This window comes from Mobula hypostoma, chromosome 6 (genome assembly GCF_963921235.1).
Source record: "Mobula hypostoma chromosome 6, sMobHyp1.1, whole genome shotgun sequence".
Classification (NCBI taxonomy): Eukaryota; Metazoa; Chordata; class Chondrichthyes; order Myliobatiformes; family Myliobatidae; genus Mobula; species Mobula hypostoma.
Genome location: NC_086102.1, coordinates 184,082,457 through 184,107,759, shown reverse-complemented (window position 1 = coordinate 184,107,759; position 25,303 = coordinate 184,082,457). Strand labels below are relative to the sequence as shown.

General features: G+C 40.0%; 1 protein-coding gene across 1 annotated transcript in view; it reads left to right on the top strand.

The window, feature by feature from the left end:
- The window catches only part of snx4 (sorting nexin 4), an 86,105-nt gene extending 61,055 nt beyond the window's left edge, over positions 1-25,050 (top strand). Inside the window, exons 9-14 of the mRNA XM_063052424.1 lie at positions 447-512; positions 1,288-1,377; positions 8,548-8,647; positions 11,810-11,955; positions 18,888-19,002; positions 23,552-25,050. Of these exons, the coding sequence (XP_062908494.1) occupies positions 447-512; positions 1,288-1,377; positions 8,548-8,647; positions 11,810-11,955; positions 18,888-19,002; positions 23,552-23,599 (565 nt within the window). The 3' untranslated portion in view covers positions 23,600-25,050. The remainder of the gene's footprint in view (positions 1-446; positions 513-1,287; positions 1,378-8,547; positions 8,648-11,809; positions 11,956-18,887; positions 19,003-23,551) is intronic.
- Positions 25,051-25,303: the final 253 nt, after the last annotated feature.

The window sequence follows — 25,303 nt, the reverse complement described above, 5'->3', positions numbered from 1 at the left end:
TCTAAACCCACAGTGCTTAGGACTTTGGTAGTGTCAGAATGGAAAATTTTCAGCACTGTTATTCCAATTAATATTCCAACTTTTTTTGAGATATTGCATAGTCAGACCAAAGTAAGTGCAGGAAATAGAGACAGGTGTGTTTAAAGGGAGTGCTAGATCAGCCCGTGTTAAAATGTGTTGGGAACCAGCACCTTTAGAAACTCAAAATTCAATGACTATTAAGGACATCATGAATTTTGAAAATAAGTGGTGTGGTTAGTTGATGTATAATGTAATTTGCTAATCTGGTATTTGAACAGAATGCATGACAGTTACTTTTATCAAAAATGTTTTTAATGCTTTATTTGATTATCTTTTTATTGAAAGAATTTTAGTATGCCTGACTTTTTTTGAGTATGTCTATTGTCTGGAAGATGCAAATGTTAATTCAAATTTCCTTTGAATAGTGAATGGAGTGTAATAGAAAAGGAAATGGGAGATGGACTTCAGAGTGCTGGCCACCACATGGATGTGTATGTATATTTTTGAAAGTCCCAACTAAAGTGTCATATTCGTTATGTAGTAATGTCAAAAAAAATTCCATTTGGTTTGAGTCAGTTTAAAACCTTGTTCTTCTTAAGGCAGTTAAAAGCAAAATATTATTAACATAATTTTGATATGTTTAAAAGACACAAACAGCAGAAATTGAAGTAGCTAAATATAAAACCCGAAGGGGAATTTCTAGTTTTATAATTGTAGGAACATTTTGGCATTCTTCCCACATCCTTTTTGAAACCTGTGCCAACATTTGTGAAATAATAAAAAGGCTGTTGTATTGCACATTTGATGAGTTCCATTTGTTACAGAAAATTATTGTATCAAGGGCTTTAGATTGTATGTGACTGGAAAAATTGGTTCTGCAGAGCTGTTTGAAGCCCTACTACCCATTGTCAGACTTGAAGCAATTGTTGAGCGGTATGCACAGGTTTAGTGATCTGAGGATGTGGTTATAAACATTTTGCAAATAGTTTCCATTGAAATATAAGAGTATTCTGTAACAGTAGTTCAGCTCTCTATGGAGACATCATATATCATAACTGTTCATGATTTAATGCACTGGTTTTCGCATCAGTGAAGTGGGCTACACCTTCTGTGGCAAGGAACGACTTGTGCTTTTGATCAGGGGTTTCCACCCTGGGGTTCGCGGGCCTCCTGGTTAATGGTAGGGGTCCGTGGCATAAGAAAGGTTGGGAACCCCTGATTTAGATTGTTTTGCATTTAAATTCTGATACTTTTTATCATTTACAGATATGCAGCATCTATTGACGACATTCTAGAAGAAGAGGAGCATTATGCAGACCAGTTAAAAGAATATCTATTCTTTGCAGAAGCTCTGCGGTGTGTATTGTGCATTTGTTTGAATTTGGAAATAGGGTCATTCAAAATAGAATTTCATGTTGCATGCACATTCTTGAAAGATGTTCCAATATAACTTGCTCAGTTATAAACTTTTATATTGTTCAGACTTGAAAGGTAGAAACTTCCATTCTTCAGCATTTAATACTGCTCCCCATTCGCAGTGTACAAAATTATTCCGGTTAATTCAGTAGCTAGCTAAAATTGAAAACAAAAAAAAAACTACAGGTGCTGAATCTGGTGGGGAGGGATGACAAAATACAGTTTTTAAAAACTCAGCCAGTCAAACAGCATCTGTCGAAAGGGACTTTCCAGATTTCTAGACTGGTTTCAAATTTTGAGATTACTGTAGGCTTTTAAAATGACACACTGCCCATTACCAGTTTGCTTTAATGTAGAGACTTCTAACTCTGTTTGTTTGTTGTTTCCCTGATTTTTTTTTTCTGTTTTTTTAAACTATAATCGACTACCACTTTCTAAAGAAATTGTTTCATTAAATGATAGTATGTTAGTCAAATCTGAAATAGTGATGGGGCTAAAGTTGTCTCACAGTATGCTTGATCCTCAATTACTTGTGATTAAATCTCTGCTCTAGCATTAACTGGCATAAATCTTCAGCCCTTGTCTAGAAATCTTATGTTTCTTCCCTTTTGGCAAGAAGTGAACTCTCCTCCAAAGCAAGTAAGATGGGCAATAAACGTAGCCTTGCCGGTGTAGTCCAGTCCTTCTAAAGAGACAATAAAAGAAGCAGAATCAGATCATTGAGTCTGCTTGCCATTTTATTTCCCTCTCAACCCTATCCTCCTACCTTCTTGCCATAACCTTTCATGCCCTGACTAATCCAGAACCTATCAAACTCTGCCCTAAGTGCACCCAGTGACCAGGCTTCCACAGCCGCCTGTGGCAACAAATTCCACAGATTCTTCATCCTGTGGCGAAAAAATTTCTCCTCATCTCTGTTCTAAATGTACGTCCCTCCATTTTGAGGCTGTGTCCTTTGGGCCTAGGCTGCTCCACCAAAGGAAGCATCCTCTTCACATCCACTCTATCTAGGCCTTTCAACATTTGATGGATTTCAGTGAGATCCCCTCTCCCGCTTTTTCTAAATTCCAGCAAGTACAGGTCCAGAGGCTTCAGTCATTGCTCATATAATTAACCCTTTCATTCTGGGAATCATTCTTGTGAGCCTCCTCTGAACACTCTCCAAAGTTAACACATCCTTTCTTAAATATGGGGACCAAAACTGCTCACAATACTCCAAATGAGGCCTCACCAGTGCCTTTTACAGCCTCAGCATCTTTGTTTTTGTATTGTGGTCCTCTTGAAATGAATGTTAACGTTGCAATTGCCTTCCTCACCACTGACTCAACCTGCAAATGGCCTTTAGGAAATCCTGCTCAAGGACTCCCAAGTCCCTTTGCACCTTGGATTTTTAGATGATATCCCCATTTAGAAAATAATCTATGCTTTTATTCCATCTGCCGCCTTTGTCCTAATCGAAGTCCTTCTACAGCCTCGCTGCTTTCTCAACACTACCTGCCCCTCCACCCATCGTCATATCATCTACTGATGTAAAAAAATAAAATTTTATAACTCTGAATCTAAAGGTAGATGATCCAAACACTTTCTGAAAAAATCTTTCCATTAAGATTTCTGCACGAAACAATGATACTCATGCCGTATGACTTGGGCGATCATGGTCTTCCATCTGTCTTTAATCTGAGAAGTTCTAATAAGCTCTTCAAAACTTTTGCCTTGATGCAGCTCATGAATGTCATGTGCTGTTGACTGCGATTTATTTTTTTTTCCCTCTTTCCATTGATTTTTCCCAACACTGCAAGATGTTCGAGCTTCTCTTTCCTCAGTACATGTCCCAGAAATTCCAGCTGCCGTTTCTTGATTGATGATATCAGCTCTCTTCTTATTCTGGCTTTTCACAACACTTCCTCATTTGTTACTCTGACCTGCCACGATATTTTCTTTATTCTTCTCAAAAACCACATTTCCGCAGCTTTGATGATACTGTTTGTAAAATCTGAAATAGTGATGGGGTCAGTAGTTATGATTTTAATATGCAATAGGGAGGAGCAGTACCATTTGAAGAAGTGTTTTGTATTTGCCCCTTTGCTATCACTTTTAATACCTTGAGTAAATCAGATGATGACCATTTTTCTATTTGTCATCTCCTTTCTCACTCCCCCCACACCCCAAAAAAAAGCTACAAACCACTTTTTGTACAAGTACAGTTACAAGTAAAAGACTAATGACTTTATGTTTGGGGCTTGAGTGCTGCCTTTGAAGTCAATGCAAATGTTCACTGCACATTTGTGTAGAATAGGCATGAGTCTATCTGCCGGTCAGGTGGGTACTTTGTACCTTTTTACTGTGAAACGAGGGCTGCACCAACCAAATTCTAGACCAGGGTCCCCAACCTTATGCCATGGACCAATACCATTAAGCAAGGGGTGTGTAGATCCCCAGGTTGGGACACCTGTTCTGGACCAATGTGGGCTTTTAAGTGACCAATTGACTAAGTAGTTGGAATTTTGTTTTAATGTAGAGATGTTTCAACATCTTTCCTTGTCTAAGGAAAGAAAATCACAGTAAATTCCTTTCAAAAAAAACAGTGCATGCTCATTTTTTTGTTCTTTAAACTAAAGGCAGTCTGATTATTTGACTGCTTTATGCTCAATTTGTGTAGATGAATATGCAGTATATGTTTCCATAAACTGCAGTCCCTAATCTTCCCCAATCTTCATGTAGAAATAAATATAGTTGGTCTTTTTTTATCTTTGTATTACTGCAGCATGTAACATTAGAATTGCCAAATCCTAGAATTGAGCATGTCCTTTCCAGGTTGCAGGGGTGGTGGAATTGAAATATAGCAAAAGGATACATGATTTTGTATTAGACATTTAAAAACTTGGTGCAGTTGCACAGTAAGAAGTACTGCTACTTTTCAGCTCTAGTAACCTGGGTTTATTCTTGACGTTTGCATGCTGTCCCAGAGTCTGAGATTCTACCCACATCGAAAAGGCCTGTTATTATGACAATTAGCTATCTTAAATTATCCATTATATCGGGGAGTGACAGGAGAATCGGTGTAGAATTAATGGGCAAATGAGAAAATTAGCTACAGGAAAATAAGTAGGGAAATGAGATTCACAAACAAGAGAAAATCAGCAGATGCTGGAAATCCAAAGGAACACACACACAATGCTGGAGGAACAGTCCGCTTACTTACAGCAGACTGAAACGCTTGAGCATATAGACATTCAGAAAGAGGATGTGCTGGAGCTTTCGAAAAGCACTAAGTTAGATAAGTCACTGGGACCAAATGAGGTATACCCCAGGCTACTGTGGGAAGCGAGGGACGAGACTGCTGAGTCTCTTGCAATGATCTTTGCATCATCAGTAGGGATGGGAGAAGTACTGGAGGATTGGAGGGTTGCAAATGTTGTTCCCTTGTTCAAGAAAGGGGGGTAGAGATGACCCAGGAAATTATAGACCGGAGAGTCTTACTTCAGTGGTGAGCAAGTTGTTGAAGGTCCTGAGAGGCAGGATCTGATCAGGGATAGTCAGCATGGCTTTATCAAGGGTAGGTCATGCCTTACAAGCCTGATTAAATTCTTTGAGGACATTGATGAAGGTAGAGCAGTGGATGTAGTGTATATGGATTTCAGTAAGGCATTTGATAAGGTTCCCCATTCAAGGTTCCTTCAGAAAATACGGAGGCGTGGGATCCAAGGAGACCTTGCTTTGAGGATCCAGAATTGTCTTGCACACAGAAGGTAAGTGGTTGTGGATGGTTGGTATTCTGCATGGAGTACTGTCACAAGTGGTGTTCCGCAGGAATCTGTTCTGGGACCCCTCTTCTTTGTGGTTTTTATAAATGACCTGAATGAAGAAGTAGAAAGGTGGGTTAGTAAGTTTGCTGATGGCACAGAGGTTGAAGGTGCTGTGGATAGTCGGGAGGGTTGTCAGAGGTTACAGCGGGACATCGATAGGATGCAGAACAGGGCTGAGAAGTGGCAGATGGACTTCAACCCAGATAGGTATGAAGTGGTTCATTTTGGTAGGTCAAATTTGAAGACAGAATATGATATTAATGGTAATCAGCAAGATCTTGGGGACTGTGTCCATAGGACACTCATAGCTGCTACGCAGGTTGCCAATGTTGTTAAGAAGGCATATGGTGCGTTGGTGTTCATCACCCGTGGGATTGAGTTCATGAGCCATGAGGTAATGTTAGACGTTAGTTAGACCCTACTTGGTGTACTGTGCTCAGTTTTAGTCACCTCACTACAGGAAAGATGTGGATACTATAGAGAGAGTGCAGAGGAGATTTACAAGGATGTTGCCTGGATTGGAGGGTGTACCTTATGAGAAGAGGTTGACTGAACTCGGGCTTTTCTCCTTGGAGCGACGGAGGATGAGAGGTGACCTAATAGAGTTGTATAAGATGATGAGGGGCATTGATTGTGTGGATAGCCAGAAGCTTTTTCCCAGGGCTGAAATGGCTAGCATCAGGGGGCATAGTTTTAAGATGCTTGAAAATGGGTACCAAAGGGATGTCAGGGATTCGTTTTTCACACAGAGAATGGTGGGTGCATGGAATGCACTGCAGGCGGTGGTGGTGGAAGTGGATACAGTAGGGTATTTTAAGAGCCTCTTAGATAGGTGCATCGAGCTTAGAAAAACAGAGGGCTATCTGCGGGGGTAATTCTAGGCAGTTTCTAGAATAGGTTATATGGTCGGCACAACATTGTGGGCCGAATGGCCTGTAACGTGCTGTAGATTTCTATGTTCTATGAAACTCAGCAGGCCAGGCAGCATCTATGGAAAAGAGTAAACAGTTGATGTTTCGGCCAAAACCCATCATCGGGACTGGAGAAAAAAGATGAGAAGTCAGAGTAAGAAAGTGGGGGGAGGGGAGAAAGAAATACAAGTGGTAGGTGATAGATGAAACTGGGAGGGAGAGGGGTGAAGTAAAGAGCTGGGAAAGAGAAAGGGCTGGAGATGGGGGAATCTGACAGGAGAGGAGAGAAGGCCATGGAAGAAAGGGAAGTGGGAGGAGCACCAGAGGGAGATGAGAGCAGGTAAGGAGATAACGTGACAGGGGGAAATGGGAATGTGGAGTGGAGAGGGGGAGCATTCCAGAATGTTTGAGAAATTGATGTTCATGCCATCAGTTTGGAGGCTACCTAGATGGAATATAATGTGTGGCTCCTCCAACCTGAGTGTGGCCTCATCACGGCAGTAGGGGAGGCCATGGACTGACATGTCGGAAAGGGAAGCAGAGTTAAAATGAGTGGCCACTGGGAGATCCTGTTTTTTTTTAGCAGGTGAGCATGGGTGCTCAGCAAGGTGTCCTCCCAATCTACATTGGGTCTCACCGATATACAGCGGGCCACAATGGGACACCAGATACAGTAGATAACCCCACGAGACTCTCAAGTGAAGTGTTGCCTCACCAGGAAGGGCTGTTGGTAGTGAGGGAGGAGGAGTAGCGGCAGGTGTAGCACTTGTTCTATTATTTATTATTATTTATTGTAGTGCCTGCACTGTTTTGTGCACTTTATGCAGTCCTGGATTGGTCTGTAGTCTGGTGTAGTTTTTGTGTTTTTTTCTTACATAGTTCAGTGTAGTTTTTGTATTGATTCATGTAGCACCATGGTCCTGGAAAACGTCTCATTTTTACTATATTCTGTACCAGCAGTTATGGTTGAAATGACAATAAAAAGTGACTTGACTTGAGTTGACTTGCTTGCAAGGATAAGTGTCAGGAAGGAGATCAGTGGGGAGGGACAAATGAACAAGGGAGTTGTATAGGGAGCGATCCTTGTGGAAAGAAAGCAGAACGTGGGGAAGGAAAGATGTGCTTGGTAGTGGGATCCCATTGGAGATGGCGGAAGTTGCAGAGAATTACATGCTGGTCACTGAGGCTAGTGGGGTGATAGGTGAGGACAAGAGGAACCCTATCCCTGATAGGGTGGCGGGAAGCAGGGGTGAGGGTAGATATGCGAGAAATGGAAGAGACGTGGGTGAGGACAACAATGATGGTGGAGGAAGGGAAGCCCCTTTCTTTGAAAAAGAAGGATATCTACTTAGTTCTGGCATGAACATCGTTTCTTAGAACTTCTGATAATGCCCCCCCACCACCATCACAATTCCCATTTCCCTCTCTAACCCTATCTCATTATCTGCTCATCGTCTCCCTCTCATGCTGCTCCCTCTTTTTCCTTTCCTCCTCAACTTTCTGTCCTCTACTATCAGCTTCCCCCTTCTCCAGCCCTTTATCTCTTAAACCAATTGACTTCCTAACTCTTTTCTTCACCCCTCCCCCTCTCCTGGTTTCACCTATCACCTACTACCTTGCATTTCTTCCTCTTCCCCTCCCCCCACCTTGCTGCTCTGATTTCTCATCTTTATTTTCTCCAGTCCCGATGAAGGGTCTCGACCTGAAACTTCGACTGTTTACTCTTTTTCCCATAGATGCTGCCTGGCCTGCTGAGTTCCTCCAGCATTAGGTGGGGAATGGGATTGCTCGGAGAATTGGCTTTGATTCTGAGTCAGTCCTGCTGCAAGTGGACCAGCAATCTCGTTGTCTTGAGCAATAACAATAAAGTTCTGTTCTATTCTATTCAAATGGGAATAATGAAAATGTATAATAATAAGCTGTAACCGGATTAGCTATTAGGCATTTTTTTAAATTTTCCTAGGTTATTGTCCTGATTTATGTACTATGTGCAGCTTTCTTATTGAGAATCTAAGTTTGTTTTTGAATGTTGACAATTTGCACTGTTTGTATATTTATTAACACAACACACATCAAAGTTGCTGGTGAACGCAGCAGGCCAGGCAGCATCTCTAGGAAGAGGTACAATTGACGTTTCGGGCTGAGACCCTTCTGAAACGTCGACTGTACCTCTTCCTAGAGATGCTGCCTGGCCTGCTGCATTCACCAGCAACTTTGTGTGTTGCTCGAATTTCCAGCATCTGCAGAATTCCTCGTGTTTGTGTATTTATTAGTTACTTTTCACAGTTGAGGCTTTTTCCTGAGGAATTATAGAACTGATTTAAACCAAATTAGAAAGTTCAAGGTGTTGCACAATTAGTACTTTACATTTGAATTTTTTTAAAAAATTCTAGGTCTGTTTGTAGAAAACATGAACTTCAACAATATGATTTGGAGATGGCTACTTTGGATTTGACATCAAAAAAACAGCAAAGAGAAGAACTGGCTACTGGGGTGCGACTGATTACTTTGTCCTTTTTCCCCCATTCCCTATACCCAACCCTGTTTTATTGTTTGTTAACAGATTTTTTTCTTGATTTCAGCGAAGTAAGTATTTCATACCACGTGACTTTGTATGTTGAATTTTTGGTTCTTTCATGGAATAGCACGGGAGTGTAAGCATTAAACACGAAATGGGTGTGGGCATAAACATACAGGTTGCTGTGGTTCAATTTGAGGGGATGTGGAGGTAGTGCTAAAGTGTATATCTTTAATATAATGCCAGAATTACAAGTACTCGTAAGTATTGTGGCATTAAAGCTTGGAAATACAAGGGGTGATTGTTCAGTTTGTGGCCTGAGGTAGAAGGAGTCAATTTTAGAAAATCTAGCACATTTATTTTTCCCACATTTACACACTTAGTCCAGCGGTTGTGGAGCATACAGATCCCTTCTTTGTAGAAGTCGGTGTCTTGGACCTCCAGAAAGGGGTCCACAGCAGGGGTGATTGATAAGTTCGTGGCCTAAGGTAGACGGAGATGAGGAGAAACTTCAAACTTTCTGCATAATCACTCAAAGGGTTGAACTGCACGTGCATGTAACAAGAGCTGTATAACTTATCTCCTTCTACCTTAGGCCATGAACTTATCAATCACCCCTGCTGTGGACCACTTGGAGGTCCAAGACGCTCTTGTTACATGCACGTGCAGTTCAACTCTTTGAGTGATAATGCAGAAAGTTTGAAGTTAATAACTCATCTCCTTCTACCTTAAGCCACAAACTTATCAATCACCCCTGCTGTGGACCACTTCCACAAAGAAGGGATCCGTATACTCCACGACCGCTGGACTAAGTGTGTACATGTAGGAGGAGACTATGTTGAAAAATAAAGGTGCTAGGTTTTCTAAAATTGACTCCTTCTAACTTAGGCCACGAACTTATCAATCACCCCTTGTTCATATTTGGCAAATCTGATTATTCATGATTTACTTACTGCCCATTATGCCACTGGTGTTTAGGGCAGTAATGAAGGTCCCTCACCTCTGTCTGTCCACAGTCGCACACAGATAAAGGAGGATTCTTTCTGTAACGATCTTTTTGACCAGCTCAGGGTTGTTAGTCCTGAGCTAAGCCCCCAAGCCTGGAAGACTGGACCTGTTTGGCATGGGTGACCCTACCAAGGGCCAAAGCACAAGGCCCTTGCTCTAACCAACATAACTGTCTGGGTTATTGAGGCACGCAAGCCTCCACATCCTACAACAAGGTTGTGGTCCTCTTCGAGGATTCATGATTTACTTGTCTTAAACTTTACAAGCCATGACTTCAGCTCATTTTATGAATTTGTATTCCTGCTGTTGGTTCCAAGGGGTTGTTATCCTGGCTGATTGAACTGGGAGAAGGGTATTAAAATTTCATTTTACTTGGTCTTTTGGCTAACTAAAATTTAATTAAATTGGATTTTGTGTGATGTATTTTCTGTGGGGTCACATTGGTAGTTTCATTTTAAAATGTTTTTAAAATTAATTTTAATAGCTGTCAAGTATTTAAGTGACAAACCATTTTTGAGCTTGGATTTCAATTTTTTTCAGTTGCTTCATTGGCAAGGCCTTACTGCGGGAATTCTTACTGAAACCACTGCTTTTCTTCTTTAAATATCTGGATGCACTGAGCATTACCAAATTTGTAGCTGATTGAAAAACTGTGGACTTCAGTGAGATATTGATAGCCTGGTGAAATAGGCAGACAGATGCCAGCTAAATGTGAAGTTTTGCACTTTGGTTGGAAGAATGGTATCAAAAACACAAATCAAGTGCACAATTCAGACTAAGTGTGGTGGAGCAGGTTCAGAGGATCGTGGGATCCCTGGCTTTATACAACAAATAAAGGGATGAGATATAATGAAAAAGGATCTAGTGCTCTCCCAGTGTATATGATGACTAAACTCTTCTCGGGCTTCCATCCGGATACAAGTATCAATTATAACCAATGTTTCAATGACAAACTCTGCCATCTTCATCAGGGATGATGTCTGGGCATGTCTAGTCCGGTGGTATTTACACACCAAGTAAGAACTGGAATTCGATTGTAAATAAGGTGCAGAGCAGAAACCTGATTAGATGAGGACTAACCTGTCAGGAGGGACGGACTATGGGGGTATAAAGTTTAATGAATAATGAACTTGTTGAAACAAAGGAAAATTACTATGGGAATATTGTCCAGTCCAATTTACTGGTTTATTGGCAAGCGGTAGGGGCAGATGGCAGGGGAGCTGCATGGCCTCGGTTGTAGTGAGGACTAGGCCTCAAGCTGTGGTGTCGCCTGCAAGCAGCTGCCCAGGAGAGAGGCGTCAGTCTGTGTGCTCCACTAGAGGTGGTGTGGCACAATGTCCGTGCTTGAATCTGTACTGCTCTCCAGTGTTTGCTCAGCAGGAGATGAGATGCATTGTGTTTGACTACAGACTGCTGCACATTCATCAACTCGGGGGTCTAGGACTTTTTTTGTGTGTAACTGTATTTCACTGTTATTTTGTATGTGCTATATGTGCCTTGTGCTGTGTATGACTGTTGGTACTGTGTTTTGCGGCTTGGCTCCAGAGTAACACTGTTTCAGTTGGCTGTATTCAGGTATGGTTGAATAACAGTTAAACTTGAAGTATGAAAGTTGCAGATTTTTGTACATTATACTAATTAACTCTAATTATGCATCTATTTTACCCATTTTACTCAATCTGATGCAGAATGAGCCCATTCTGCCATTGATTACATGACAGCATCAAACAGCATTCCTGTGAGTTTACTTATTTCCTTGTATCTTTGCAACTTCTCTTATCCCTATCAAATCTCCTTTTTAATTCCTTTATACCTTATCTGCACTGAAGGGTATTGATAGTAGCCAAATAATCCAGAGTGCACATTTGGGATGCGGAAGGAAATGGGAACACGTGGCAGAAATGCACACAAGCATGCAAACTCTAGACAAATGGCACGAAAGGTCGGGGTCATGGCAGAGTTCTTGCAGCTGTGAGGCTGCAGCTCCTTGTTGCCCTTCATTGTGCAATCAGCGTTATACTTGGTGTAGATGATTGTTGAAGAATATCGGTAGGGTTAACCATCAAAAAAAAATTAGAAAATACATTCATAATTGTGACTTATACGAATTTTTGTTCTAATTTGTGTAGACTGTGCGAACATTCTCACTGAAAGGCATGACCAGCAAACTTTTTGGACAAGAGACGCCAGAACAAAGAGAAGCCAAACTGAATATGTTAGAGGAGCAAATAACGGCCGGAGAAGAGCTTGTGAAAACCAAAAACCTGGAGTGCGAGTAAGGCTAGCAACCCAACTTGAATAACTATCTCAGTTCCTACCCCGTTACAAACAATATATTGTGCCATTTGAATTGTGCAGAATTTATTTTGGAATCAGCACTAAGTATTTTTGAAAATGCTTGCTTTAGTGGACTTCCTAATTCTACATTGCCAAAAAAAGTTTGCAAACTTGTAAAGCAGGAGGTCATGAAAGGGAGTTATTTCTGTTTGAAGTGTTCTCTTCCTGGACACACTTATTGAGCAACATATTGTGACTGCCTTCTTGATTTTCAACAAAAACAATATTTTTAAAATTAATCTAAGCACTTGAGTATTTTGAAGTGAATTTACAAATGATTCAAATATTGTTTAAAAAAATTATTGCTTTGCTTGAAATGGCTTAAAATGAGACCACTGATGAATAGCCCATTCTATATTTGTCATTTAACACCATCAGTAAGTATTAAAATACTTCTGTGTAAATTAGGAAACTCTTTTTATTTCATTGCTTTCTTTTGCAATTCACTTCTTAATATTAAAGACTGCATTTACTGATTACACTGGACAGCAAATCTTTTTTTTTTGAAAGTGTTGCTTTCTCAGATTTTTTTTGTTTATGATAGACTGCTTGAAGTTGAACACAAGTATGTTTTCAGACTACTTGTATCACGTAGGAATTTGGAGAAATAAGAAATTTACTTTTATTAAATATAATGTGTTTACTTACGTAACGGTGCTGATGCTTCGCAATAGTTCAACTAAGCTAAAAATATTTTGCTGGTAATTTTGATTTGTACTGTGTCTGAAGCTTCTCACTTTGGTGTCAAATAATCAGCATTAATGGATTCCAGTTGCCCTGATACCATTTCTCCTTGACCACAATGTCCTGGTGAAACCTTCCACCATGTTTGTCACTGACAGCACCAAGATTTGCAGGAAGAAAGTCTAAATGGGAATGCAGAAAATAAATCTTTAGTGACATATTGAACTTCCTGGTTTTGTATGTTTGGAACATGTTGTTAACCAGCTGCATGCAGTTTGGTGCTCTGTTGTTGCCAAGAAAATATTCAACATCCTCAAATGCCTCCATGTGATTTTCTCCCATCACACTGGAAGTTCTTTAAAAATTGCCTGTCATTGATGATCTGTTTGGTTTGTGGAACAACAAAAGCCTTCTTTAATCTTGGCATCAGTTATTCTGACTCAAATTATGAATTTGAATATGAATAACAAATATAGGCAATTTTTAAAAATGGTGTGTGATAAGGAAACTTCATAGTAATTTTCACCATCAGCCCAAAATCCATAAGATACACCCAAAAGTATTCAGGAAGCAAATCTTTGTTGTGCAGTGTAATTTGAAAACCAATTTTATCAACCACTAATAGAATCAATACTTATTTTGTCTCTTTTTTTGTTATTTTTTTAAAAAACCTACATTTTTTTCTTCAAGCCAATAAAAACTCACTCTTCACTGTTTAGGGAAAATTCCCACTTGTATCATGTTATCCATCCAACACTGTGCTACAGCGGCAAGTTGAGACGAAAATTACAATCATATTGTCCTTGCAATCACATAGAAATTGAAGATAGTGAGTGGGAAAGATTGAACAAGTTGAGCTTATTGACTATATTTATTTATACAAAGGTGAAAAAGGATTAGTTACAGAATTTCATGTCTGCTTCAGAGGAGACAAAGGACATTGAAAGCTGCTGTACTTTTAAGGAAAGCTGTAACTATATATATGAGGTCAAGGAACTCTAAAGCATAGAAATAATTTACAATGATTTCATATGCAAGTTGGTGAACTGAGCATGGCATTCAGGAATTTTGATCAAAGTATGGATACTGTCAAAGATGAGTTTTATAATTGGGGATATGTGCAATTCCTTGAGTTCAATTTTGAGGAGAGCATGGAGGGGAAACCCTTACAAGTGATTATGTTTGAGGGTGAATCTTAAGTCTTCTAGTAAACAGATTTGATGAAATGAACTATTGTATGACCTTCCCTACTTGAAACTAGAATATTTCTGTAACATTGCAGTAAACTAAGGATATTCATAGATAGCATAAAGTAAATTAGATAAAATTGCCACCTTATAGAGAAATTAATTGCTCATACATGCTTTGAGATTTTTTTGTGTGCAGAATGGTTAATCTGCTTACCTATAATACTGATCACTCCATGTTTGTGCAGTTACTGTGTTAAAGTCTTAGGCATATATATATATATATATATATATATATATATATATATATATATACATAGCTAGGGTGCCTCGGACTTCTGTGAACGTGGGGCAGAGAACGAGTTTGCAAATCTGGCAGGAGGAAAGAATGTTGGGAGGGATGAGGGTGGAGCGCTGCAGGAAGGGTATGGGACAGGGGGCAGGGAATGGCGCGGGTGCAGACATACCCAGGCAAGGTCATATGATTCCAAACAATTGGTTTATTGATTGTTACAAATGTCTCACTGGTGCTTCCCACTCCCTCCCCTCTCCTTGCTCTGTTCTGACTCTGTCTATGATAGAGACCCGTATCAAAATCAGCTTTATCATCACTCACATCTGTCATAGAACATAGAATAGTACAGCACAGTACAGGCCCTTCGGCCCACAGTGTTGTGCCGACCCTCGAACACTGCCTCCCATATAACCCCCCACCTTAAATTCCTCCATATTCCTGTCTAGTAGTCTCTTAAACTTCACTAGTGTATCTGCCTCCACCACTGACTCAGGCAGTGCATTCCACGTACCAACCACTCTCTGAGTAAAAAACCTTCCTCTAATATCCCCCTTGAACTTCCCACCCCTTACCTTAAAGCCATGTCCTCTTGTATTGAGCAGTGGTGCCCTGGGGAAGAGGCGCTGGCTATCCACTCTATCCATTCCTCTTATTTTCTTGTACACCTCTATCATGTCTCCTCTTACCCTCCTTCTCTCCAAAGAGTAAAGCCCTAGCTCCCTTAATCTCTGATCATAATGCATACTCTCTAAACCAGGCAGCATTCTGGTAAATTTCCTCTGTACCCTTTCCAATGCTTCCACATCCTTCCTATAGTGAGGCGACCAGAACTGGACACAGTACTCCAAGTGTGGCCTAACCAGAGTTTTATAGAGCTGCATCATTACATCGCGACTCTTAAACTCTGTCCCTCGACTTATGAAAGCTAACACCCCATAAGCTTTCTTAACTACCCTATCCACCTGTGAGGCAACATTCAGGGATCTGTGGACATGTACCCCAGATTCCTCTGCTCCTCCACACTACCAAGTAAGTGATCATGAAATTTGCCTTTTTTTTTGGTGTGGCAGCAGTGCACTACATAAATTACTATATTACTGCGGAAGAAGTCTTGGGAACTATAGGTACAGTGCGTATAAAAAGTACCACCCCCCCCCCCCGCACCCCTAGATGTTTTCATGTTTTATTGTTTTACAACATTGAATCACAGTGGATTTAATTTAATTTGGCTTTTTTGACACTGATCAACAGAAAAGACTCTTCCATATTTACAAATTGGTCTAAATTTATTATAATTATTAAACACAAGATAATCGATCGCAAAATTGCTTACCCCTTACAGGTTAGTATTTAGTAGATACACCTTTGGCAGCAATTACAACCTTGAATCTGTGTGGATAGGACTCTATATCTGTTTTGCACATCTGGACACTACATTTTTCCCCATTCTTCTATACAAAACTGCTCAAGCTCTGTCAGATTGCATGGGGATCATAATAGAACAGCCCTTTTCAAGTCCAGCTACAAATTCTCAATTACATTGTGGTCTGGACTCTGACTGGGCCACTCCAGGACAATCACTTTGTTGTTAAACCACTCCTGTGTAGCTTTGGCTTCAAGGATTCAAGGAGAGCCTGATCATTAAATTTGCTGATGATACCACAGTGATGAGGCTCATCAGCAAAAATGATGAAACAATGTACAAGGAGGAGGTCAAACACCTAGAGAGCTGGGGCAGTGACATTAAACTTGATGCTTAATGTCACCAAAACCAAGGAGATGATCGTTGATTTCAGACGGTCTCAGCCTGAGCACACACCCCTCAGCATCAGCGGCTCCACAGTAGAGAGAGTGGAAAACATCAAGTTCCTTGGGGTGCTGATCTTGGATAATCTCACCTGGTCCAGGGATTGTGAAACGGGCCCAGCAGAGATTGCACTTTCTGAGAAAGCTTAAACAAGCATCACTCCCCACTAACATCTTAACTACATTCTACAGAGGCGTGGTTGAGAGTGTGCTGACCTTTTGCATCACAACCTGGTACTCCAGCTGCAGTGCTGTCGGCAAAAAAGCCTTGCAGAGGGTGGTTAGGGGAGCAGAGAAGGTTATTGGGGTCTCCCTACCTTCTGTCCAAGACCTCTTTCAGAGTCCATGGCTCCAGAAGACACGGTACATCATTAAAGACCCCTCACACTCTCTCCATGAACTGTTTGTTCTTCTGCCATCAGGCAAACGTTACAGGAGCATCAAAACTAAAACCACAAGGCTACTAAACAGCTTCCTCCCACAGGCAGTCAGACTGCTAAATAGCTGCTCTACCTGACTCTGCTTTGGACACTTTTAACTTGCACTGGACACTTATAACTTGATTTTAACTGACATGTGGCTGTTGTGTTTTACTACTTATTGTTATGTTTATTATTTAGTGTTGCGTTTGTTATGTTATGATTGCACTGCCCCTGAGAAACGCTGTCTCATTCTGCCCTGCAGAGCTGATGTACGGTTAGAATGACAATAAAGTTCTTTGAATCTTGAATCTTTATGCTTGGGGTCATTGTCTTACTAGAAAACAAATCTTCTCCCAAGTCGCAGTTCTCTTGCAGACTGCATTAGGTTTTCCTCCAGGATTTCCCTGTATTTTGCTGCATTCAGTTTACCCTCTACCTTCACAAGCCTTCTAGGGCCAAATGCCAAACATGGCATTTAGTCTGATGGCCAAAAAGCTCAGTATTGGTTTCTTCAGACCATAGAACCTTCTTCCAGCCGACTTCAGAGTCTCCCACATGCCTCCTGGCAAACTTTAGCCGAGATTTCATGTGAGTTTTTTTCTAGAGTGGCTTTCTCTTTGCCACTCCCCTGTAAAACTACGACTGGTGAAGCACTTCGCAACAATTGTATGCGCAGTCTCTCCCATCTCAGCCACTGATGCTTGTAAATCCTTCAGTTGTCATCGGTCTCTTAGTGGCCTCCCTCACTCCTCCCTTTTTTGCGCAGTCACTCAGTTTTTGAGTTCAGCCTGCTCTAGGCAGATTTATAGCTGTGCCTTATTCTTTCCATTTCTTGATGATTGACTGAACTGTACCTGAAGGGGTATTCAGTAACTTGGAAACTTCCTTGTATCCGTCTTCTGACTTGTGCTACGCACACACAATGCTGGAAGAACTCAGCAGGCCAGCAGCATCTATGGGGAGAAAAGTACAGTCGATGTTTCAAGCTGATACCCTTTGGCAGGGCTCCTAGATGCTACCTGACCTGCTGAGTTCCTCCAGCATTTTGTGTGTGTTGTTTGGATTTCCAGCACCTGCAGATTTTCTCTTGTTTATGTCCTGACTTGTGCTTTTCAATGACCTTCTAGTGGAGTTGCTTGGAGTGTTCTTTTGTCTTCATGGTGTAGTTTTTGTCAGGATACTGACTCACCAGCAGTTGGACCTTTCAGATACAAGTGTAGTTTTACTACTATCAATTGAAACACCTTGACTGCACACAAGAGATCTCCATTTAACTAATTAAGTGACCTCTAAAACCAATTGGTTCACCAGTGATGATTTGTTGTGTCATATTAAAGGGGGTAAATAGTTATGCAATCAATTATTTTGTGGTTTATATCTGTAATTAATTCAGATCACTTTGTAGAGATCGGTTTTCGCTTTGACACAAAAGAGTCTTTTACTGCTGATTGGTGTCAAAAAAAGCCAAATTAAATCCACTGCGATTCAATGTTGTAAAACAGATAAAACATGAAAACTCCCAAGGGGGGTGAATACTTTTTGTAGCCACAGTGTGTGTATGTATATATGTCTAAGACTGCTGCATATGATATTTGTTCTTCCACAAAAATGCTAGGCCCTGACATGCTGACATTTCAGACTGGCCACATTGTAGTGCAAAGTAACTTTATTATCAAAGTATCTGTATCATGATATACTATCCTGCAATTCATTTTCTTGCAGTCATTCACAGTAAGTACCATAGAATCAGTAGGGGAAAAAGCACACAAAACAACTAATATGCAAAAGACAACAAACTTTGCAAATGCAGAATAGAAAAAAACCCAATAATTTTAACTGAGCAGTAAATATTGAGAACATGAGTTGCAGAGTCCATAAATGAGTCGTAGATTCACCCCTCTCTGATAGTTATACATTTCCCAGTTTATTTTTTTCTGAAGAATAGGGTTTTGTTTCAAAATGTCTTTTATTACAGCATCTGTTTTTGTGGAAGTGGTCTTGGTAATGATCTTGTCTATGGCTGTTACTGAGTGAAGTTTCAAAGATGTATTTAAGTTCAATCAGATTAAGATACTCCTGGAACTTCCTTTAAAAATCTTTCTTCACTTTACATTTCAATGTTTTGCTTTTGGCATTCCCAGGCTATTTTTCTCATAAATTAAAAATTTACATTAGTAGTTCTAGTATAGGCAAAACAAAATGTTGCAGCACTATATGTTTGTTGTACAACTTCCTGAGTTAACTTATGAAATATAGTTAGACTCTGTTCACAGTTTGCCTATTTTTCTTGCTCGATGTTTATTTAAATGTTATTTTTAATGTGTAGAGTTTTTCTTGCTGCAGAGATTAAAGCTCTATATGAGCAATTTGAGATGAATCAGATACCCTGTTTCTTTGGAGACCCTTAAGGAGCTTTTACTTAACTAACTACCTTTCCCTTATAGTAAAGTTCCTATGATATTTGTTTTACTCTTAGAGAGTTCGTGAAAAATGCTTGGGCTGACATTGAGCGTTTTAAGGAACAGAAGAACAAGGATTTGAAAGAGGCCCTCATCAGCTATGCAGTAATGCAGATAAGTATGTGTAAAAAGGTAAGTTGCTATTAATGTTTTTGAATTAATCCGAATATGATGTGACATACCGGGCAAACTAATGAGAGAAAACCAATGAGCTCCTTCAACAGATTATATAATCCATGTTACAAAGCTAATATATGTTTGAAGATGTAATTATTGAGTCTAATAAAGGAGAGCTAGTGGTTGTAGACTTGCATAAGGAATTTAATAAGGTGCCTTCAAGATTATAGCGTGTGCTCATGAGGTTGGGCAACATCTTATTGTACTGGACTAGCATATTAAATTTTGGAGACAGTGCAATGTTTACCAAATGGTTTATTCTTTCAACTTCAAATGTTTGCTAATGGGGAATAATGAGTAATAATAAAAAAAACCGAATGGAATGTGCCTGAATTTTCTGGACTATAGTCAAGTGAGGTGATTACTGGAAATGTTTGATACTGAAGGCTTAATATTGAGTGTTGAGTGTCAGAAATCTGAACTAGAGCATATTTCCATTGAGCTGCCAACCATTCAGCCCAAGAATATTATCATATTTAAAGTCAAAGTATTGTGAATGTTGGAATTTACCAGAGAACTAGCATATCTGGATTGTGTAAAGACTCAAGCATGGTGGATATAAAGGTAGTTTAAAATTTAAAGATCAACCATTATCTCTTTTGGATGGTGGAACTGGATTGAGGTGGTGTGGTTTACTCCTATGAAAGGCAAAAGGCCCATCATAGAAACTACACAACTAATTTGCTTATGGAATCATAATTTTATTGCTCTAAAAATAAACATTTTTAATTCTTGTTTGGTCTGATGGTATGTTATGAGTTCCATTGTTCAGTGCTGAAGAAGATGGTGCAGTTTTGCTCTTTTAATTTAAAAATGATTCTCTGGTAGTTTGACTCCATCCCTTGAGTAATTCCCTAGTAAGCTAGAAACTAGCTATTGAGTTTTACAATCTATGAAAACTCACTAGGTGGCCAGAGGCTGATTTTTTTTTTAAACACAAAGTCTTGTAATGAATCAATAATTAAGAACAGTGTGTTCTATTTTCAGTTTGGTGTTTCTATTGAAATGCTTCCAAATAGGTTTAAATGATCTGGTGAAAATTTGAATTTGTTCAGGCTTATCAGATTGCTGTAACTAAATACTGTTAAGTCATGAATACACAAAGCTGACTTGAGTGTTTGAAAAGCAATTTTAATAAATTGTAATATTTTATCCCACTTTGTATATTTGCATGTTTGCTATTTATTGCAGCATTTCCAATTCATTGCTGCTATTCTTCAAAGATTTATGGAGTCATTCATAGAAATGTACAGTACAGAAATAGGCCCTTCAGTCCATCTAGCCTGTGCTGAGCCATTTAAACTGACTACTCCCATTGACCTACACTCGATCCGTAGCCCTCCATACCCTTACCATCCATGTACCTATCCAAACTTCTCTCAAACGTTGAAATCGAACTTGCATGCACCACTTGCGCTGGCAGCTCATTCCACACTCTCACCACCCTCTGAGTGAAGTTTCCCCTCATATTCCCCTTAAACTTTTCACCTTCCAGCTTAAACCTGCGACCTCTGGTTGTAGTCCCACCCAACCTCAGTGGAAAAACCCTGCTTACATTTACCCTATCTTTTAAGATGTGGCGTTTTGGGTAACTTGAGTGATGGTGTGCTTTGATTACCATGCATATTTGTTTTAATTGAATCAAGAAAGGGACAGGTTATTTAACTGAAATACATAGCTATAAGAGTTTGAATGTAACCATCAACAATGATGGAGACTTTCTCTCACTCCCCTCATAGTTTTTTTTAAAAATCAAGCATTTTACTACAATATAAAAGAATCTGTAACTGATAATCAGTTTGATTGAAACTGTATAGATGTAAATAGTCAAATCCTATATTTTGGGTTATCAGAAGGTTATTTGCGTCTTTATTCCTAATAGAATTACAAAATAAGTTTCCCTTTCATGAATCTATTGCAATTCTATAACAGTTCCAAATGTGGAGACCAGGTGTCCTCAATCTGTGGTGAAGGAAGTATGGGGCCAATTATGCTAAACAACAAATCATGTCACTTCTGCATAGGGGAAAAACTGAGATGATACAGTATATAATTTTGCCTTTGTAATTCTCTTAATTGGTTTGAGGCAAATGTATCAGCTTGTTAATTTAAATGATCAGATTAAATTGTTTACAAATGTTAAAGCACATTTAAGGCTTGCAGATTAGTGTCATCACAGTGGCATTACCTCTTAAGGAGCTTTCTCATTCAGGTTTTGATATCACTGGCATATGTTGTGAAATTTGTTTTGGGGTAGCAGTACATTGCAATACATATTTATTTAAAAACCTATAAATTATAATAACTATATACAGCATAAAAAGTAAGTAGTGCAAAAAGAAAGAATATAATACTGAGGTGTTAGCATTAGAATTCATTGTCCATTCAGAAATCTGATGGTGGAGAGGAAGAAGTTGTTCCTGAAACATTGAGTGTTTCTTTCTGCTTCGGTACCTCCTCCTTTACGACAGCAAAGAGAAGAGGGCATGTCCTGGCTGATGGGGATTCTTAATAATGGATACCGCCTTTTTGAGGCATTACCATTTGAAGGTGTCCTGGATGCTGGGGAGACTAGTACAGGCCCTCTCAAGGTTATATCTGGGTTCCATTCCTGTGAACTGTTCTTAATCCAGAGAGGTTGCAAGTCAGAGATGTGGCTGCAAAAAAAAGCGCCCAGGTGGGGCAAGATATCTGCAGCAACTGGTGAATCCAGTCAACAACCTCGGACACCTCCAAAGCGCCAGTTGCACAACCTGCAACGTCGACTTCAGCCTTGACCTCCAGGCCGGGTCTTCAGGCACTGCCACTGGAACCCCCGTCTCCCCTTCCCTCACCACCACTCCGCAACCCCACCTCTCTTAGGTCCCACTGCCAGCTCTTGGGCCCTCGAATACTCCCATTTTCCTCTCACCCCACCCTCACTGAACACCCCAAACCTCCTTTCCCCACAGACACCACCAACACCTCCCCCACCCCCGATCCCAGCACTCAGCCGGCCGTGCCTTCATTCCCTCTGACCTTCCCCTCTCTGAGGCAGAACATTTTGCCCGCTGTAAGGTCCTCACTTTTGTTCCTCTGCACCCACACTTTTGCGAGTCCTGTGCCAGCCATGATGCTGAGCTTTTCTTCCGCTGCCTCAGTTTCCGTGCCTATTTCTTTGGCAGGGACTCTCCACCCCGCACCAATGACCCCTTCTCCCGTCTTCAACCGTCCTACTCTTCCTGGACCCCCTGCCCTGGTCTTCTGCCTGCTCTGGACATTTTCATTGCCAACTGCTGACGAGAGATCAACCGTCTTGACTTCAACACTCCTTTTCAATTCCAACCTCACCCTTTCTGAATTCTGTGCTCACTACTCCCTCTGCACTAATCCTAATCTCACCATCAAACCCGCAGATAAAATGGGTGCTGTAGTAGTCTAGTGGACTCACCTCTACCTTGCTGTGGCCCAGAGACAACTCTCAGACACATCCTTGAACAGAATCCCACTAAGGAGCTCCAGGCCTTTGTCTCCCACACCATCACTGACCTTATTAGGTCTGGGGATCTCTCATGGTTTCCCATTGTTTCAGTTTATTCCTGCCCCACTAAACTCATATCTTCAAACCTCTACTCTGTTTTATTCCCCCTTGTTCAGTCCCTTCCTACCTACAATTGTGATACTTTACATGGTCTGGATATTTTCAATGATTTCAAGCTCCCTGGCCCCCATGATCTTATTTTCACTTGGATGTATACACATCCATCCTCCACCAGGAAGGCCTCAAAGCTCTCCATTTCTTTCTGGACACCAGACCCAACCACCACCACTCTCCTCCCAGGTGGAAATTGTCCTCGCCCTCAGTAATTTCCCCTTTGGCTCCTCCCACTTCACTCAAACAAAAGGTGTAGCTGTGGGCACTCGCATGGGTCCCAGCTATGCTTGGCTGTTTGTCAGCTACATGGAACGATCTATGTTCCAAGCCTACACAAGTGTCCATTCCCCACTTTTCTTACACTACATTGTTGCTGCTTCCTGCACCCATGCAGAGCTCATCCACTTCATCAACTTTGCCCCCAACTTCCACCTTGCCCTCAAATTTACCCAGACACATTGGATAATGCCAACTGGTGGTATAGTGGCATCAGCGCCAGACTTCGGAGCGAAGGCTCCCGAGTTTGAATCCAGCCTGCTCCCTTGCACGCTTTCCATCTGTGCTGGGTTGAGCGTCGAGCTAGCAACACGGCCTCGTAAAAATAAGAACGCCTGCTAAAGCCCACTCGGAGTTAAGGGCTTTCTTTTCTTCTTCTACATTGGTTAATGGTAGGGGTCCATGGCATAAAAAAGGTTGGGAACTCCTGGCTTAAAGTGAAATCAGCCATTGTTTTACTTCGTTGCCTGAACATATGACCATTTTTCTAATCAATGTTAGCTTTCAGAAAATGCATAAATCTTGAAATATTTAATTTTTTGAAAAAGACATTGACTATGGTAACTGTAAAATGCATTTTTGTTTTGTTTTTAGGGAATTCAAGTTTGGACCAATGCGAAGGAATGTTTTAGCAAGATGTAAACTTCTGCATTCAATAAACTTGAATATGAATAGAAGCACAAATCATAGATTTCAGACATTTACTATTGAGCACACTGAATCCTTTCTACAGCAATTGTATGTCTTGTCTACTGGGCACAAAGAAATTTTTGTAAGAAAATGTCCTGATAAAGTTCAAAAATCTTGTTTGCAGGGTTAAGGGGAAAGCAAGAAGTGAATTTCATTCTGTTACTAATCCATATGCTATGCTGGTTTCTTCCTGTGGATCTGGAGGTTTTCAGATCATTTCCAGATGTAGTCGCATTGTGCCAATTGTTTTTTTTTAGATTTTGCAAAGGCTTTCAACAAGGCTAGTTTCTATAAATCTTAAAATGTATGACTGCCAAATGGGGCCAAAGGTCTTGATATTGTACAATCCTGTCTTCACTTTATTTTGGAGGTAAATGAAATTCTCTCTTTAATTCAGAAAATTCCAATTTTGTTTAATTTGTTGCAGCTGAATTTTGTGTAATTGCATAAATGAGTAATCATCCAGCATGTTTTAATATTCAACTTGAATATAGAGGAAATGCCTTCCAGTCACCAGATTTGATTAATGACAGGACTTTATTTTGAAATTTTCCATCTATTCTAAGTGATGGCAGTCTGTTTTGATGCCATTGTCATTTCAACAGTGTCATTCATAGCATGTGTTTCTAGGTTCTTAACATGTCATTGAAATGATTAACTGTAATGTCCATTTTAACTATACATGCAAATTTGAGAGTAATGTAAATTTTGACCATTTTTGTCCTCCAAATCCTATTGGTGTTTAAATGCTAAAATTCTGTTCTTGACACTAACTTGTAACAAACACTGTAGCCGCTTTATCATTGAAAGCGGAACACTTCAGTATTTTTTTTGGGGGGGGAATTGCTTTTGTTCTATTTATAAGTTGCCTATACCAAAATTGCCAATAGGTAATGTTAACTTGCATTATGAGCAAGCTTTATACAACATGTGCAATTTTTTAATTTTGTTCTGACTAAAATAGTGGATTTACACAAGCTTGTTTCATTACAGCTTACTGCAAAGATCTTTGTTTTAAAAAGAACTGTTTAGTTGAGACCAAATGGGAGAAGGGAGAATTTGAACGCTTGTAAACACCACTTTCTTTTTTAAACAACCAAAAAAAGAATGACTTAGCTGATTTTGTTGTCGTTTATAGTTTATACATTGCCTCAAATGCCAAAAACTGAACAGGAAACACTAAATGAAGGTGCCTTAATCTTTCAGCCAATCTTGTACATGTTTGTATTTGAGGACAAATGATTATTACTACATTTGCTTATTTCTATTTTGATTTGCTAAATTTGTCAGAAAAGTAGTATGGAACTCACATTTGGATTATAGAGGAATAATAGTTTCTCCTGCTAATTTCATCTACCTGCCCTTCCTGTATGTAGACAATATGCTGAATAAAATTGCTTTTTAAATGCAGATGTTGTTTTATTTCACATTCCATTTCTAGTTGGAGATTTGAAGTTATTGCTTCTTGTTAGTAGTGCTTTTTTCAACTCAGTTATAGGAATTATAAATTGGTGAAACCTTAAAGACTGATTCCTCCCGAACTTCCCCTTCCCCCTCCAGGAACCTAAGATTCACAAACTTGAGTAATTGAGCATAATGTATTCCAAGTTCCACAAGATAACTAGAAATGGGAGTAGGTATATGCTCCTTTGAATC